General features: G+C 35.8%; 1 protein-coding gene across 6 annotated transcripts in view; it reads right to left on the reverse strand.

Annotated features, from left to right (window-relative positions):
- PLCB1 (phospholipase C beta 1) overlaps nucleotides 1-18,205 on the reverse strand; it is an 856,401-nt gene that overhangs the window by 341,742 nt on the left and 496,454 nt on the right. For all 6 annotated transcript variants that reach the window (XM_037811315.1, XM_037811314.1, XM_037811311.1 and 3 more), the window contains 5 exons: nucleotides 12,877-12,956; nucleotides 11,153-11,206; nucleotides 8,937-9,012; nucleotides 2,026-2,126; nucleotides 746-912 (listed from right to left, as the gene is read on the reverse strand). In XM_037811315.1, the coding sequence (XP_037667243.1) occupies nucleotides 746-912; nucleotides 2,026-2,126; nucleotides 8,937-9,012; nucleotides 11,153-11,206; nucleotides 12,877-12,956 (478 nt within the window). The remainder of the gene's footprint in view (nucleotides 1-745; nucleotides 913-2,025; nucleotides 2,127-8,936; nucleotides 9,013-11,152; nucleotides 11,207-12,876; nucleotides 12,957-18,205) is intronic.

Below are 18,205 nucleotides of genomic sequence, written 5' to 3' on the forward strand. Positions count from 1 at the left end.
ATAACCCACTGGTTTTCTCAGTGATGGTATTTCCACCCAGGTGAGACCTGGTCTTAAGGATGGAGAAACAGTTGAAGCTCCTATTCAGGGACAATACTAATACATAGAATTGAAAACTTCAGGACATTAAATATTCATGATCTTATTTTGGCAATTCGTTTCTCCAGAATCAAACATATATATTTCTGAATAACTTCCAGGTAACCTAGGGCTATCTTTCTGATATCAATTTTTGTGCTAATTATTTATTCCTACAAAAATTAATTTTTTTTTTACATAGAAGGACAAATTTCAGATATTCTTCTAGGTGGAAAAATTCATCAGCTAGTGTAGACAGGAATAAAATAAGGATATAATGACCGAATATCCTCTTTAGTGTTAGAGATTTAGAAAAATCTGTGGGCCACTTCACAGACTTTCTAGAAACAAATATAAAATGGTAACATTTAAGATAATTAACAATGAATTTCTTGTTTGAGAAAGATGCAGTCACTGAGTACATCTAAAACAAATGATTCAGCAGTTTTTAAAAACAATGTCAGAGGCATATAAAAATATTACATACTGAAGTTAAAATAATCTACTGCATATTGAATCATCAGTGAATTAAAACAGAAAAGAAAGCAAGCATGCAAATGGAGGAAACTGACCTAAAGTAAACCTTGAGGTCACTAAGAACCAGGGTGTGACCCAGTCGCAATTGAAAACTAGAGTTTGCCCATGTTACGGAGCAAAGGACACTGACCTTTCTTGGCAAGGCTACTGTTGGGTTCATACTTCTCAATCAACACTTGGACTTGCTCTTGTTTTAATGGTGGATAAAGTATTTCATTTAGCCGGGGATCTCGCTGTTTGAGGTTGATAAAATCCATCATCTGATCAACGGTAAGGTATGGTTTGCTTTTGGCACCACTAAAAACAATTAACAACCAAGAAATTAGAATAAGTCTAATAATTAGAGTTTAGAATAAGTTTACCAAGTCTCATTCATAAATTTTCTTTTAGCTACAAGGAAACAGAATCCTGCCATGTCAGATAAAATCATGCTATATTGTCCTAAAAACACTACTTTTCCACCATAATTTCTATAATCGCCACCATTAAATCCCAGTGCCTCTGAATAAAACCAAATATGTGAGAAAATCCTCAGCAGGAAAACACTGCATCACATGCATAAGGATGCACCACTCTAAACTGAACACAGAGATATGGCTGATTTTTTGAATGCAACACTAAACTTTTGGTTTCTTTTGATTTAGTCATCAAATTTCCATATCCCACTTAATCTTTTAAAGATGTATTTATTTCTTATTACTAAAAAAAAAATAGTAAACAACCTATTTGGCTGTATTTTTCTTTTCATTAAAGTTATACTTTAATAAGGGTATATTAACTAACTCTTTAATATAGTGTGATTCAAATTTCCCATTTCAAGCTATTGACAACCCAATGACAAGTTCAATTATACGAATATGGCAGATGTTCAATAAATATCTGAAGGTAACAGACATCACAAAGTAAAAATATCCAATGTCCTCAGCCACAATGTTTGCCTATCCTCAATATGAAGAAACTTTCATTCTGTTTATCAATTTTGGATGGATTTTCTGCCATTTTGAAGATGTCAGTATTTCAAGAAAGTTGACTGCTACTTCCCACATTTGCCTTTGTGTCTTGGTTTGTTTATTTGTTGCTTTTCTTCTTCTTCTTCTCTTTCTTTGTAATGCCTATGGAAGCTTATCATTTTTAACATTTTTCTGCTAGAGCAGTCTGCCTCCTCTCAGTTAAAATACCTCCTTGTTCTATCATAATCTTCAAACCACCCAGTAATAAACCACAGCAAACTTCCACACTTTAAAAGCAGTGGTTTTACCTCAGGAACAAGAATGCCTGCTGATCTTGAACAAATTACCCAGGACCACAGCTGCTATACACGGTTTAGGAAGATGTTCTCACATCTCCCCTTCTGTCTGCTCAAAACCCTGCCCTGGCTGCAAAGAAGTGGGTTAAAATGTCTCCTCTTACAATTCAGAAAAGATGTTGTCAATTTCAGGGCGAGGGCAAAGGTTATTCAGGAAAACTCTGTACACTTCTGGAGTGAAATCTTCTTGAGGTATTGAATCGTTCTGCAAAATACAAACAACAGGGTCAGCAAATAATCTGTCTCCCTATCTTCCTTCCTCCCAGTTTTTCCTTTCTCTCTCTTTTTCCTTTCTTTACTTTCTCCCTTCCTCCTCCCCTCTTCCTCTCCCACTTTCTCCTTCCTTCCTTCCTCCCTCCCTCCCTCTCTTCTTTCCACTTTTTCTTTCTTTCTTCTAGGAGGTAAGGGCAAACATTCAGGACAGCCCTATGAAGCTAACCACAGAGTTCATTTGGATATCGGCTTTGGGGTTTCAAAAGCTTTATTTCCTGTTGTTTTTCCATTTTATCTTCAGTTTAAGAGGTTTCGCCTGCTAAAGGATGTTAAAGCAATTTCCTTAAGATTTACTAAGATAAGTTAGACCTAGGAGAGGCCCATTTGGTAGATTTTCGAAAGTATATATTTTTTAAAAATAAAGAACCTAGAGACAAAAACTGCAAAAATGAACACTTTTTTTGCCATTTTCTTTAAATGGTATTCCTTCTGGTTTAAATGATTTCATAAACTGGAAAACAGTTTTCATAAATAGGGCAGCACCAATCATTATTTCTCACTGATTACTCCTGGTCCTATTGTTTGGGAAGTAAGTCACTGATATAAAAAGCCACGACTATGACTTATTTTTCTGTTTGGTTGGGTTTCCATGGAAACCGGAAACATGTATTCAAGACTTTATTAACAGGAAGGACATTTTTCATGCCATTTTCCTGTTTCAGGTATGTGTTTACATACTTATTTTTATTTTCAAGCCCTTAAACTGGAGACAACACCCTTCCGTTTACCGTATTCCTATCTTTTGAAATGTACTTTTATAGAAGTGTCTAAAAATTATTGTCTAAATTATTGTCTGAAGTTGTAACCTGTTTGCTGAAAGATAAGAGAACTTACCTCACCACTTGGCATATGTCAGGAGTTCCATGTGGAATGAATAAATGAAGTAACATTTCCTTTACTAGATCCATTTATAGAGAGGGGGAAAATGTATTCTGCTATTCTATTTTGCAAAATAGAATTTTGAGACAACCCAACAACACAGAATGATACATCATTAGGTTTAGTTACTTGGACACCAACTTTGAAATCATGAGCACAAGAGGCCAAGAACAAGGGGAAATTGTTTTAGAGGTGTTTTGCTACTCATAAAATGGGGACATGTACAACCTGTAAACAGGTTTCCAGCATTCCATTTGGTTTCCAAAAAGAAAGAAATCCCTTTGGCTACACGATGTGCATCTCTCTGAGCTCACCACCCACATCTCTTTAAATAGTTTTGTAGGTGACCAAAAATGATCTCTCTAACCCACTGGGTGGCTGAGTGACACAGGGAAAAGGATTTAAAAATCAGTCACAAGCAAATGCTCAATGGCTCTGTCAGCCAACGCAAGTGCATCGGCTTTACTGGATTTAGTGAATCCCAAATATGTTCTCCCATTCTCCCTATTAAATAGAGCTTCCTCTCTTCATCTCACCCAGCAAACACATGAATATATTTTATCTAAAGGATATCAATAATTGTCTTTCATCTCTGATTTCTTTTTTTCTTCTTTCTTTTCTTCCTCTAGAAAGTCTTTCCTTCCCCCTAAACTGGGTTTTGTCTTACTCAATGACCCCATTACTTCTCGCTTCTCTCACATTTCAACACTCAACTTAATCTTATGTGCTCACAGCTGTATAAATCTCTGGATTCCTTGCTAACCTGCAGATCCACACAAGCTAGGACTTGCGTGCAGCATGTTAACTGCTCTGTCTCCAGTGTGTGACATATAGTAGGTGTTCAGTAAATATGGTTTAAATGAATCAATGCAGTTTATGAGGAAGGTGGAAGTTGAGAGTGAAAACGTGTTACATGTTTCCCATGAAATGCTGAATTTGATTTGAGTCAGTTACAGAAGATATCAATGACATAATTTCACAGAACAATAGGTTTTACTGAAAACTCAACTATTATTTGTTTACCAGCTGTGAATAAGGATTTCAATTAAAGGGGACAGATTCAGGAGAGAATGTGAATAATACATTATTTTCACTGCCAGTTGAATGTTGGTACATAGAAAAAGGAAAACATTTCAATACAGCTGATTTTCTTTGTCTCATTTTTTTCTTGCCCAACATGACTGATGCCTTCCAAACTTTCTTGAACATAAGCACATTTAGATATTCATCATGATCTAGAACAAACGTACACAGGCACACATGGCATGCACACACACAATCACAAACGAAATAAAAATTTTAGCAAACAACCTTACTATGTGGCATGGACTCTGAACATTTCAATCCTATTCTGTTCTATGAATTAAAAAAAATCCTGACTATAATGCACAAACTTGAATCCACAAAGGCTTAACTGATCACAACCTGAAGTTAGGAAAACACTGTGAAGGAGTGAAGTATTAACATCCAGTAAGCAGGGCAGAGACTGAAGAGGCACAAAAATGGCAAATGTGCAAAATCACAGATCACAGAAGAGCAGAGGTGACATGATTGGGAATGGGCCGAGAGGGGTAGGGGAACAGGAGATGAATGTAGTGCAAACTTGAGATCGGTCCTGTCAATGCTGGATTAAGAGTTATTTAAAATATTAAGTTTTAAAAATCAAGTACTGGTTTGAGCAAACTTAAAAAATATTTATGAGATAATTATGGAAATCTGAACACTGAGTGAATACTTCTAAGAATGTCTGTTAATTATTTTGGCTGCAATAAAAAATTGTATTCATGTTTTAAAATAAAGAGTCCTAATCTTTTAAAGACACTACAGTCATATTTAAGGATGAAATGATGTGGTGTCTGGAATTTACTGTACAAAAATAATCAGGGGGTGTGGTAGTGTGTCGGGGTACGGATAAAATTATATTGGCCAGAAGTTGACGATTATTGACACTTTGTAGTAGAGAAGTGGTTTTATTAAACTCTTCTATTATTCTATGTGCTTGAAAGTTTCCATAATAAGTTAAATAAAAGGTTCCCAAACCTACATACAACTTGATGCCAAATTAAAAATAATAAGAAAAGAATATAAAACATATATATACACACAAAAATTCAGAAGGTAAATAAGAATGAATATTTAAGGAGCCCTTACAGTATGCCAGGTGTATAGTTTTATAAGCTTTACTTGAATGTTCTCATTTAATCCCTGCAACACCTCTATGAGGTCAGCACTGTCATTGTCCCCTTTTTACAGATAGGAACACTAACATGCCACAAGTTTACAAAACTTGTCTAAGGTGTTCAGTTAGCAAATGGGGCCAGGGTAGGGTGGCGCTACTTTTTGAACCTAGAGCATTTGATTCTGTAACTCAGTAAACTAAATTTTCATACCAGCTTTTGGATGACAGTTTTTATTTTATTTTTTATACATTTCTATATATTTAAAGATGTTCTATAATGAACAGATCTTAACAATTAGAAAAATGTTATTTTAAAAATATTTTAATTCATTGAAGGAGAGTACTGAATGGAGTCCACATATAGATTTTATCTTGACAAATTGATGGATTGTATCCCAGTAAATTCAGGAACTCAATCTCTTCTCAATCTCTTTGATATAAATTATAAAATGATTTATAAGCTACAAATAAAAATTGAATTGGCTGCAGACTACATTAAATAATAAAAAGTAAACTACTCATAATGAAATGAATACTTAATGTGGTATTAAAATGGAATTTGAATATTAGAGATTTTAAGAATCACAACTACAAAATTCTTATGTTTCTGATTTATATTCAGATATAAAGCATAGGAGAAAGGCAACATACTATAGTTGTCCTGGGTGATGAGATTATTTTATCAATTTTATTTTAGTAATCTGTATAGTATTTTTAAATAAAATTTATAGTATTCTTTAAATCCAAAATAATTACTTTGTATTATCAGTTTATCTATCAACTAAGGTAAATCTTATTACTTAAAACAAATACATGGATTTATCCCTTAGCTTTTCTATTAAAATGCAAATCCATATGCCAATAATATGTCAAGACTAGAATCTAATTCCAAATGTTATTTAGTTCTTTTCAAGTTAATAGGCCTTAAATCAAAGAGAATTCGGTATGAATAAACTGTTTTTGGTTCTCAGAAAGTTTGTGGGTAAAGTGGTAATTTTCTGAATATGGAAAGGTTTTCAAAGGTCTCACTGGAAAATATGTTTGGTTTCTTAATAGGAGGACAGTAATTGCTTTGCCTCTCTTTTTAGATAGAGTACTATTTTTCAGCAATTGAGTTAACTTTGGGCACACAACTGTGATCTCTAAAGGGGTACCCTCTAAAGGAATGTGTTATTCCAATAGATCATGTTGGCCAGGATACAAGTTCAAGTGCATTAATTATCCCTAACAATGTGCACAAAGATAATGTTTAAAAAATCTCAACAGGATATCCACCGTGTTTCTGGTAATGTATCTATTTACAGAACACAATTAAATCTATTCTGAAAGGGAGCTGGCCCTGCAATGAAGCTCCCAGATGGACGGTACTATCTATAATTTATGTAACACTTTTCTTCTGGAGAGTGTTTAAAACACTCATTAATATATTCAGAATTTTTTTTTTTTTTGCTAATTAGTGGATATTTTCTAGAGCCCCTGTACTATAGATATAAATTACCATGAGAATTTAAAATATATTCTTTGCATGCCATAGTCAATTCAAAGAAACATGTATTTCTTAGCTCCAAAACTCTTTCGTTTTCAGATCTCTTAAGAACATTCTAACTCTACAAGCCCTCGAAGTAAATTATACTTAACTGTGAATGATTTCCCAAAACTTTAGATGGAGGCTGATTATATTTCTTTAAAAAATCCCCAAATTTGTTTTCAGAAAATAGTCATTACATTTAATTTACTAAAGATATATATATATATCTCCACCATATATATATAACATGGTTCCTGTTATTTGAATCTCTTTTTCCTTATAAAGCGTCTCTAGTTAATATTCTGACCTGAAAATTTGAACCTAGAATAGAAACAGAGGATTGTAAATGCTCTACGCTTACTAACTGAATTGCTAGAATCCAATTGTTTAGAAAATTGCAATTAACAGAGAATTGGTTTATGAATTTGTGTTTTGACTCAGCTTCATTTTTTACTCCTTCTTTCTCTCAGCTCGGTTTATAATAATATGTATAAAATTTTGATCATTAAATTTTGCAAGATGTTACCCAGTATGGGTAAAATCAGGAGCAACTGCAGAGGAAATAAATCTTTGTAAGTCTTTCTAAATCCATCTCTCCTGTTTTCTTTTTATACTTGAAAGCAGTGGTCTTTTTTCAGTTCCTCACACTTGGCACATTCTTTCCAGCCACAGGGCTGTGCACAGGCTTTTTTCTTTTTCTGGTATGAGCTTCCCTTATTTTTAACAGCAGTAAGCCATTCCTCTTTTTCATAATACTTCCTGCAATTTACACATGAGTTAGGTCACATGTTTATTGACTAGCTCCCCAAGAAGACTTTATGGTTCCTGAATCCCGGGCCTTTGTTTTGTTCACCACCATATTCTCAGTGTTTGCAGGCACATGGTAGGAGCACAAGAAATATTTGTTGAATCAATGACAATACTGTTAACTGTTAGATCTTTCCTATTTCCAATGCATCTAGCGAAAGAGCAAATAAAAAGCAAGTTCAAGAATTTTATGTTTCTCGTTAAAGGGTAGGTTAAAATGGTTTGGGAAGCCCCTCCACATATCTCTGCTGAGTTTTTGTAACATCATCAGTTTTTTCCACCTATAGCAGAAAACTGATGGATGAGAGGGATTCGTTTTTCTACTATCGACTCAAGTCATCCATAAACTTCACTTTTCTGAAAAGTATTCACAACAATAATTGGCTGATGAATGTAATGTTTTTCATAGTTCAATCATATGTTTACGACTTCATTCAGAACAATGGGAATATTGCCAGTGTGTTTCAAAAGGCTCCCAAGTTCTCTGTATTAAATCGGTTTTATACTTAGATAAGTGCTTACTTGTTGCTTAGATACTAGGGTAAAAATAATTTGTAATACAAAGGAGAGTTCTGCATATAGCATAGGAAAAATATTTTATACAATAGACTCTATTCTTCCAAGAACAATAGTAACAAACCAGTTTAGTGCCAGGTATGTGGAAATGCATCAAAATGAAGGCAAATTACTTCATTTTCAGTGGTAAACATTTATTGTATTCTATGTGTCATGCATAAAAATGCATATTAAATGTTTGTCCTGTAATCTACTTTGCAATCATATGAGCAAAGTAGGTGGTCTCCTCCAAGCTGTTTTGATCATGTACCCCCAGAACATGTGAATACATCTACTTATATAAAGATATACTAACATACTAATTGCTTTTGTAACTTAGAAATGTTAAAACTGGAAACTTAAAAAGGATAAAATGAGATGAAATTAATATTTCAAATATCTTCCTAATCATTCTGGCTTCACATTACTAATAGCTAATATCTCAAGGAACATCAGGAAAGAGTTTATTGTTAATGATAGGTTTAAATTCATATTGCAAAGTGTCTTCTTGATAAAATCAATCTTTTTCACCCAGTGCTTTTTTATATACCCGATTATATGGTTTTTGGTTTTACATGTACAAAGAGCCAAAGGGTCATTTCTAGATTGAAATATTGGGGTTCTGGGAGTGAAAGAATATATAACAATGGTCCCATATATTGCAAATAACCACAAAAAGACCTATGATCTTCTTAACTAAAAAATGTTTAGGTAATACTGTGGTAATGCCTATTTTAGTGTGGATTATTCAGAGCCAGTTTGCTGTGCTACTTTTAGGAAGGCAACATGCTCACCCTTGAAGATGGAAGACTACAAGCCTCTAAAGCAGTTTCAACCCGCTTCCGGTCTGCTGAAAATAAGCGGTATATGCTGTGAAGTAAAAAACAGAACACGTGAGGGATGTTTAAAATTCATATGGATCACAACACATATAATGCTCCCAACTGAAAATATTCATCTCTTATTCATCTTTAAAGATTTAAAAGATACCTATTCTCCTTGCATGTACCTCTGTGTTCTGAAAGATCTATGTGCGCACTTTAAAAAATTGTCTACCAAGGGAAGGGATGTTTATTTGGTGCAGGATCTATATTTCCTAAGCAATTTAACTCGTACAGTTTGTTCAAATACCATAATTACATGGAACTCGGAATAGGAAGTGAGATCTGGTAGGTTTGTACAGGTTAGTGTGAAAATTAGTGACACATCCCAAAGTAATTTGGGCAGAGAATAAAAATATATATGCAGGGCCCCCCTGAAGAGCCGGGGGAAAATGAGGAGGTGTTGGACTTCCTCACCTGTATTGTTGCTGATGTTCTCACAAACATTGAGGACTGGCGGTTTGTATACTGAACCCTCTATCACGGGAATTGCCCTTATGGAGCTAGCTGATTACTGCAAAGGAGAGGCTAAACCTGCTTATAATTGTGCTTAAGAGTCTCCCCCTGAGTACCTCTTTGTTGCTCAGATGTTGCCCTCTCTCTTCAGCTAACCCAACTCAGCAGGTGAACTCACTGCCTTCCCCGCTACGTGGGACCTGACTCCCAGAGGTGTAAATCTCCCTGGCAACACAGAATATGACTCTCGAGGATGAATCTGAAGCCAATATCATGGGATTGAGAACATCTTCTTGACCAAAAGGGGGATGTGAAATGAAACAAAATAAAGTTTCAGTGGCTGAGAGATTCCAAATGGAGCCAAGAGGTCACTCTGGTGGGTTTCTTATGTACTATGTAGCTAACACTCTTTAGGTTTTAACGTACTGGAATAGCTTGAAGTAAATACCTGAAACTATCAAACTGCAACCCAGTTGCCTTGACTCTTGAAGACAATTCTATAACAATGTAGCTTACAAGGGGTGACAGTGTGATTGTGAAAGCCTTGTGGATCACATTCCCTTTATCCAGCGTATGGATGGAGGAGTAGAAAATGGGAACAAAATCCAAATGAAAAGCAGGGTGGGGGGGTGGTTTGTGTGTTCTTTTTTATTCTTATTTTTACTTTTTCTGGTATAAGGAAAATGTTCAAAAAAATAGATTGGGGTGATGAATGCATAACTATATGATGGTACTGTGAACAGGTGATTGTATACCATGGATGACTGTATGATATGTGAATATATCTCAATAAAACTGAATTTAAAAAAATGAACATGAACAAAGATGCATGATATACAAATTAAAAAAAGTGTCTAATATAAAATCAGTATTTTGAGACGATGATAACTTGATTTAAAAGTATTGCATTAAATAACTTCTAATTAATAAGCACTAAAACAAAAATCCTTGCCAACTCTGTCCTATTGACACTACTTGCCCCAAAGGCCTAAGTTGTGTTACCAATAATTAAACACTTTTCTTAACAGAAGCCCACTGGTAGTTAGTAAGTCAAAGGTTAAAAACTTTTAGCCACATATGGTATAGAGATTTGCTTTCATTGGCCAGTAATTTGGTTTTAAAAATGGAAATTAGGTATTGGTAAATTAAATATGATAATTTGGATGTATTGGTGCTGTTGAAATATTATTAATTCGAAACTCCATTCCCACAGGGAACAATGGTGGAGGTGAGTTATTATCTCCTTTAGACTGGGTTCCATTATTTTTTTTTCTTCCTGCTCCTGGCCTGTTTTGTTATTTAAGTTCACTGCCTGGCTCCTATTGGCATTTGAGTTTGCAGCTTCTGCTTTAAGTCTAGTGCAATTTCCACTCCTAGAATAGATCTGAATCTTAGGCAGTCTCCCCGCTTTAGCGGCCAGCTGCCACCCCCACCCCCACTTCCCCACCCCCTTCCTGCTGTGAAGATGATACCACAGAAATAGGAACCCCAGGGAACTCTCTATCAGAAAAACAGATGCACTGAGGCAAGACAAGGAGCACAAGGGAGAAGGGGGTTACCAAGCGTTTCCATGCTCCCACTTAAGCCAGTGAAGGAACGAAACAGAACCATGGCGCAGATTTAAATCTTTGTGGCAAAGACAATGGATAACAGGAAATGCTAACACAACTTACTTTTTGAGAGGAATGCGCCCTTCTGGAGTGACTTGCAGTTTAAGTTTAGTATAGCTGTCGGAGAAGCAGAAAAACAAGTGTTTACTTTTTAGAAAAACTTTTCACGGAAGAATAGAATACATAGAAAAGGGCCTGTGCCTAGGTAGTCAGCCAAATTTTCACAAACTGCCCATTCCTTGGCAGTGGAACCCAGATCAAGAAATAGAACATAATCACTTTACTAGTATCCCAGCCCCTCTCGTGCCCCCTTCCAGAACTACCCCCCAAAGGGAACTATAATCCTAACAACATAGATAATTTTTACTTGTTTTCTACTTCATTTAATTGAAAATCGTATTCTCTTGTATCTGAATTTTCATTTAATATGTTTTTGAGATCCATCCATCTCTTTGCTCATAGTTATAGATCATTCATGCTCATTACTCTAAAGTATTCCATTGTGTGAATATAACAACTGCATCTCTTCAATAGTTTATGCGTACATGGTAGAGTTGAGGCAAACATCCAAACACTGCTGATGGAGATGTATATTGGGATTACCGCCTAGCAATCCCATACCTTGGGATATATAGGACAGGAATGCTTACAATATGTTCATCCAAAGACATATTCTAGAATGTCCATAGCTGCTATTCATAGGAAAACATCCTATCTGGAACAGACACTTGCAATAGATAGAGGTCAGTCAACTGTTGGTACCCTCAAAGAGGGTAAAAAGGAGGATGGAAAAGGGACTGGGTAGAGACAGGGAGGCGTATAGGAAGGGTCTTTAAAGTGACAAACTCATTAAGGAGACAAGATGAACACATGAAAACGTTTAAATGAAGACCTGTGAGGTACTATGAAAAGTAAAACAAATTCATAGAAGAGTAAAAAAGAAATGTGAGTTAGTCTTTGCTCTGGAATAATTGGCATGTCTTATATAAAAAGAGGGAAGAGAGAAGACTATTAAATAAAATAGAAGACCACATAGTCATGTTTTCACTTGTGGTTTTGATTTAAAGGCTTCCCAAACTACTGAACATCCACAACTTCCCAAATGATCCCAACCAGCCTTCCTTGCTGCTCATTTGGCAAAAGTTGCTATTTTCCTTGGTCAGATCATTTTTAGAAAGACTGTTGTAATTCCAGAGTGATTTGGTAATCGTGCTTTGCTTTTCTTTCCACCCCTTTTTTATTCTGCTCTTTCCCGTATCTCCTTTTTCTTTCTTTTCTTACTAACATGTGCTTTGATGGTCTCCAGGAGCTGGATCAGGACAACCTATTGATTTAAATGAGCAGGAAAGTTCATGTATCACCCACCAGAGATCTAAAACTAGAGAAACAAGTAACATATGCTGTTCCTTCTCCTCCTCAGGTTAATAATTGATATGGCACAGGCAGATGTAGAAGGGGAGTACTCTCTGATATTAATAATTTTTAATTTTAATTTAATCCACAGCTGCCAGGATTTGAAAGTGCCTCCTTATTGTGTGTCAAAGGCATCAACATTCTGAGGAGTTCAGCTCAAGTGTAACATGGATGTGCAGCTTGGAGAGAAGAGCAGTCTTTTGTGAAGTCTTGTAAGACGAACAGTGCAGATATCAGTTCTAACAAATCCCAAAGGGAAATTTATGTTTATCACCATGAGAAGCCAGTGTAACATGAACAAAAGACTCACAAAGGAGAAAGGAAACTGACTCAGAAGCAACAACACCCTTACCAAGAAAATTGGAGCTACTTACGCTTTTTCCAGAAATGCATCCCTGGACATGTTTTGGGCCAGCAGGTTTGTTGCCAAACTGAAAACCTCATTTGCCCATTCCTGAAAAATATAAGTCACACTTGCATTAGCTTCAATGCTGCAGTCATTAGACCCATGTTTTTAGTTCAGCTTCCAGGAAGACATATCAGTTCAATGTGTTTGCCTATGGGTTTTTCTTTTCTCTTTTTATAAAAATGACATAATTAAATTCAAATTCCAGAGTGAATTCTCCTTTTCGAGGGAAATGGTCCTTACCCATAAACAGAAGTTTTTTTCTGCTTTTTAAAAAAGTGGGGACTGGAATACTGCCATTCAATAACTGAGCACATTTTACCATTTTCCTTGAATTATAAAAAGATAAAGAGTTACAGAATATGCCTTTAAAATATGGTCAAATACATTTTCAACAGAACTGCAAATATAATCTTCCTACTTTACTACACAAGCAAAAGCAGCAATAACAGGGATCTCTGAATATTAATTACAGTCCTAGAAATTCTCTAAAAGCAGTTGCAGCTACAATGTCATGTAATGTCCTGTACTGTCCCTCCCCTTTACTCTAAAAATCTCTAACTACTCTCCTAATCTTAATCCCTCCCTCACATCATTCACCAGTAATGTCGCTTAGTTTACAGGAAAATGGAAAATTAGCAAGTCTACCAAAAAAAAAAATGTGAAAGCCCCATTCTGGATGTTGATTTTAAACACAAAATAAGCAATCTAAGCCAAAAAAAAAAAAAAAAAAAAAAAAAAAAATCTCTAAAACAAGATGAAACCAGAGTAATCATCTGATATTTTATCACTGACTTCGCTTTCTTTTCAATGAAATAGCAATTCGACAGGGTTTATACCAAGTTTTATTGTTTCTACTGCTGTTTTGTTGGCTTTGAACTTTTTAAAAATTTAAAACTATTATTAATTTTATTTACAAATGGTCTTTTGTTTTTTGCCTCCTGACTTAAGACACTGATAAAATGCTGTCTTGTTATACAGTAGTATTTGAGGTGGGACTTGAGGAATGGGGGCAGAAGATGACAGGGAAGGGAAGAGGGCAGTCTAAGCAGAGAAAACTGGAAAAAGGAACAGAGTTGAGCAAACATGGCAGTAGATTGAGGGAAAGGAGAATAGAGTTGGGACCACAACATGGAGAACATTTAATTTCTGTCTAGGGATCTGGAGATATTTTGGCAAGCAATGTGATACCACCAAATGCTTTTTTTTTGTAGGGTTAGGGGCGAGGAGTGTCAGGATTAGAACTATGTATCACGGAGATTATCTGGCAGCCATGTCTAGATTGGATTTGAAGCTGAGAAACCAAGGAAAAGGAAGTCAGTTAGGAAGTTGAAAATGAAATAGTCTAGATGAGAAATATTGAGGCCTTGAACTCTACAGACTGTTAGCAGAGAAGTTAGAAATGACAGCACAGAATAGTCACGAGAATGAAGCAAAATTATTGACCACCAAATGTGACGTACACACAGAAAAGTATCAGAATAACTTAACTTAAAAATAAATTTTTTCTTCAAAATATGTAATTTTGAGTTAAGAATTATGACCACTGGCACTAATAGAAAAAATATGTTTCCAGTATATATTTTTGAGATGAGGATCCAACTTTGGACATTCCAGCTTCACAGTAATTTTATATGTTGGAAAAAGAACTTATAATTGAGGGCAATGCACAGTTTTATATGTATGCTAGGGGCCAATTCCATATGAGTAATAGGTACAGTGGAGGCAGGATAAAGAATTGGGTGATTTAACCTGGTCTGACCTTTAGGTTGAAAGCTAATTTCTCCAGTATATCTAGTATGAGATCAGCACTGTCCAATTGAAATATAATATGACTCATAGATGTAACTTAAAATTTTTCTAGTAGCCACATTAAAAAAGTTTGAAAGAAATAGATGAAATTATATTTTATTAAACCGAATATTTCAAAAATATTATTAATCATGTAATCAATATAAAATTACTAATGAGACATTTTCCTTTCTGTGTGTGGTAAGTCTTAGAAATCAGGTGTGGATTTTACACTTAGGGCCCATCTCAGTTTGTGGTCGCTACCTTTAAAGTGCTCAACATTAGACATCGTCTTCTAGACAATTAGCTCTGTCTACAGGCTGTTTATAAAGGCAGCTGAAGGACAGCATCATCACCACCTTCGCCACACAGCCAAACTTAGCTCTTTCATAAAGTAAAGCATAATTTATTTTCATTACATTCACAGAACGTGAGATCTGAATTTCCTGGTGTGGTATGCCTAGAACCCAATGGCCTCTGCAGCATTTTGTGATATTCATGAGATCTGACCCAGGTTCAAATCAGAAATTCAAAGACCAAAGTAGTGACCAGAGGAACTGCAGAAACAGTTGGATGCCGATTTCATGCTATATTACTATGAGCTTACACAACATGTGTTTTAGTTTGGGTTTCTGCGAAGCAGACCCTGAGATAAGAAAGAGGTATATTATTATCCCGTGTTCCTTGTAAACATTTTAGGAGAGTGAGCAGAAATTGGGAGGGAAGGAGGCAGCAAGGGTGAGATACCAAGCAAAGTCCCATGGAGGTTAACTTTGGCTCAATTTTTCCAGTATAGACCATACCTCAAAGTTGAATTTTCTGATCAGAGCTAAGGGAACATCCAGCTCCTTCTGCTTTTTAGTCTTGGTTAAGAGCTACTAGAGGTGATTGAAATCCCCAGGCACTTCCTGCTCAGCTTGCTAGCAGACAAGAGGAGTTCCAGTAGCCAGAGGGAAATTGGCCAACAAAGAAACTCAGGGCTAGCTGTTGGGAACAAAAGTGTACTAAGGCAGTGTGCATGAAAATGGTCAAAGGGTGAGGGGAAATGGACAGTGCATTCTTAGAGTCTGCTACAGCATGAGATCTTGTATTTCAGGAACTTTGGTACCAGAAGTGGCTACATTCATGTCTAAGGAAAATATACTCTAGCGTAAGGCTTCTCAAACATTTGTGTGCCTACAAATCACTGGAGATCTTGTTAAAATGCAGAAGCCTATTCAGTAGGTTTGGGGAGGGGATTCTGCATTTCCCTACAAGCTTCCAGGTAAGGCTGATTATTGGAGCAAGTGAAAAAATTGAAATATAGATAGTCAGATTTATATCAATGTTAAATTTCTTAAACTTTGTAAGTGTACTTTAGGTGGTTACATAAGTTAATATCTCTTTCTTAATGTTAAGAAACTTAAAGTCTTAATGTTTCTTAAAGTCTTAATGTTTCTTAAAGTCTTAATGTTCAAGGGGCTGGATGATGTAAGCTGCTCTCAAATGTTTTGAAAATAAATTGACAAGTAGATAGACAGAGATAGTAGGTAGGTAGGTGGATGGATGGATGGATAGGTAGATAGATGGATACATACATACACACATACATTTATAAAAGATGTGGTAAAATGTTAAAACTTTGCAAATCTGGGTATCTGGGTAGGAGGTATGTTGGAGTTCTCTATAAAGATTTCTGTATTACTTTTGCAACTCTCCTGTAAGTTTGAAGTTATTTCAAAACAAAAAGTTATAAACAAACCAAAAACCAAACCAAACCAAACCAAACCAAACCGAATGACGACGGACCATGCTTTGAATAGCAAGGTTCTAGAATGAACTTGAAGCACTGGCCTAACCTATAAACTTTTTAGAAATGTAGGATTTTAGGCTCCACACCAGACCTTCTGAATCACGATCTGAATTTTTACAAGAAACCTTTGGATTAAAATTTGAAGATGCTGCTGATCTAGGGATCGCACTTTGACTATCAAGTTTGTTTGGGGACCTTGAATAGGAGGCACTACTTTAGTCTTTGTCTACTACCGCCCTGTTCCCCCCTCATGCTGCCTTCGAAAGCAATTAAAGAAATTAACACCTGTGAGCTCCAAACAAATAAGACAAAAGCCCTTACAGCTGTATTAATAACAACATGGCTAAGAAACATGACCAGAACAGCTTACAGCAGTCTTGGCTCATCAAGAGGTTATGAAATACGTTTTGCTGCAGGGTACACAGAGCCCACTCCGGCAGTATTCCATAAATGCAGTGCTAAGACCTAATTAATATGGCATTGGAAGGACAATTTTTTATTTAATCTGGAGGATTCTCTTTCTACTTTCAGACGCAAGGTTTTGATGATGGTCATTCAGCTTGGTTCAGTCCCTGCTAAACTCTATTTGCTCTCTAAAGTTTTTAAAATGACATTTTCTGCTTTATGATCAATTTCATCTCATGGAGGGGACAATAGAGACCCTTAATAGAGAAAATGGTTCTAAGGATCAACTTCTACAGAGTTTCGGTTGGAGTTTAAAATGTGCATGTTTAATGTATCACAACTGTGGGATTATTTCTGCAATTCCTTCATTCCCCCAGGTTCTGGTCCCCAAATGTCAGTCTGGACACCAACAGCAATACCAATTTTTTCTACCATGTTACAAATTTAATGTGCTTTTATCTCTTAGGCTATTAAATTCATTCATTCTTGGCACAGGAATTATTGTGTTGGCTTAATACCACTAACAGTTGTTTCACAATTCTTGATAACTCATAGCTATTATTTGAGTATTTACTATGGATTGAGCTAAGTTCTTTAAAGCAAATAACTCAATGCATTCTCACCACAGTTCTCTAGGAGGCAGATGCTGCTATCATCTTTATTTTGCAGATGAGGATTCCAAGTTCCAAAGTGCTTATAAAACTGACCTATAGCCTTGGAGCTAATAAAAGTCATAGTTTGGGATTATGTCTAGTTTCTTGGATTCTGACTTGTTCTCTCAGACATGATGCTCTCTATTATCTAGTCCCAGAAAATCTTAAGTTGGCTGATATACACAATTCAACAAGAGAAAAAATGATAAATAAAACCACTTACTTTCATACAGTGCAAAACACTGATCTGGCACTTAGCATGGGCCAGGCACTGATCTAAGCATTTTGCAAATAATTAACTCATTTAATCCTCACCACCACCTTATGAGACATATTCTGTTATCATCACCCCAATTTACAGGTAAGTAAGCTGAGGCACAGAGACATTCAGTGACTTGCTGAAAAGAAAGGTCACTCAGCTAATTAAAGACACATCTAGGATTTGAACTCAGGCAGTTCGCCTCTGAAGTCTGTTGCACTTTTCCACTCACTATTCTATGATGATGATGAAGTAAGCACCACAAAGGGGAATGAGAGGAGAAGATGGAGAGAGGGGTGAGATCAGCCTCAAAACGCAAGTTTAAAGACTTGGACCTTTGCTGGAGGTAGATCACAAATTCAACTCAAATTTGTTTTACCAATGCAAGGGAGGAGAT

This window comes from Choloepus didactylus, chromosome 19 (genome assembly GCF_015220235.1).
Source record: "Choloepus didactylus isolate mChoDid1 chromosome 19, mChoDid1.pri, whole genome shotgun sequence".
Classification (NCBI taxonomy): domain Eukaryota; kingdom Metazoa; phylum Chordata; class Mammalia; order Pilosa; family Megalonychidae; genus Choloepus; species Choloepus didactylus.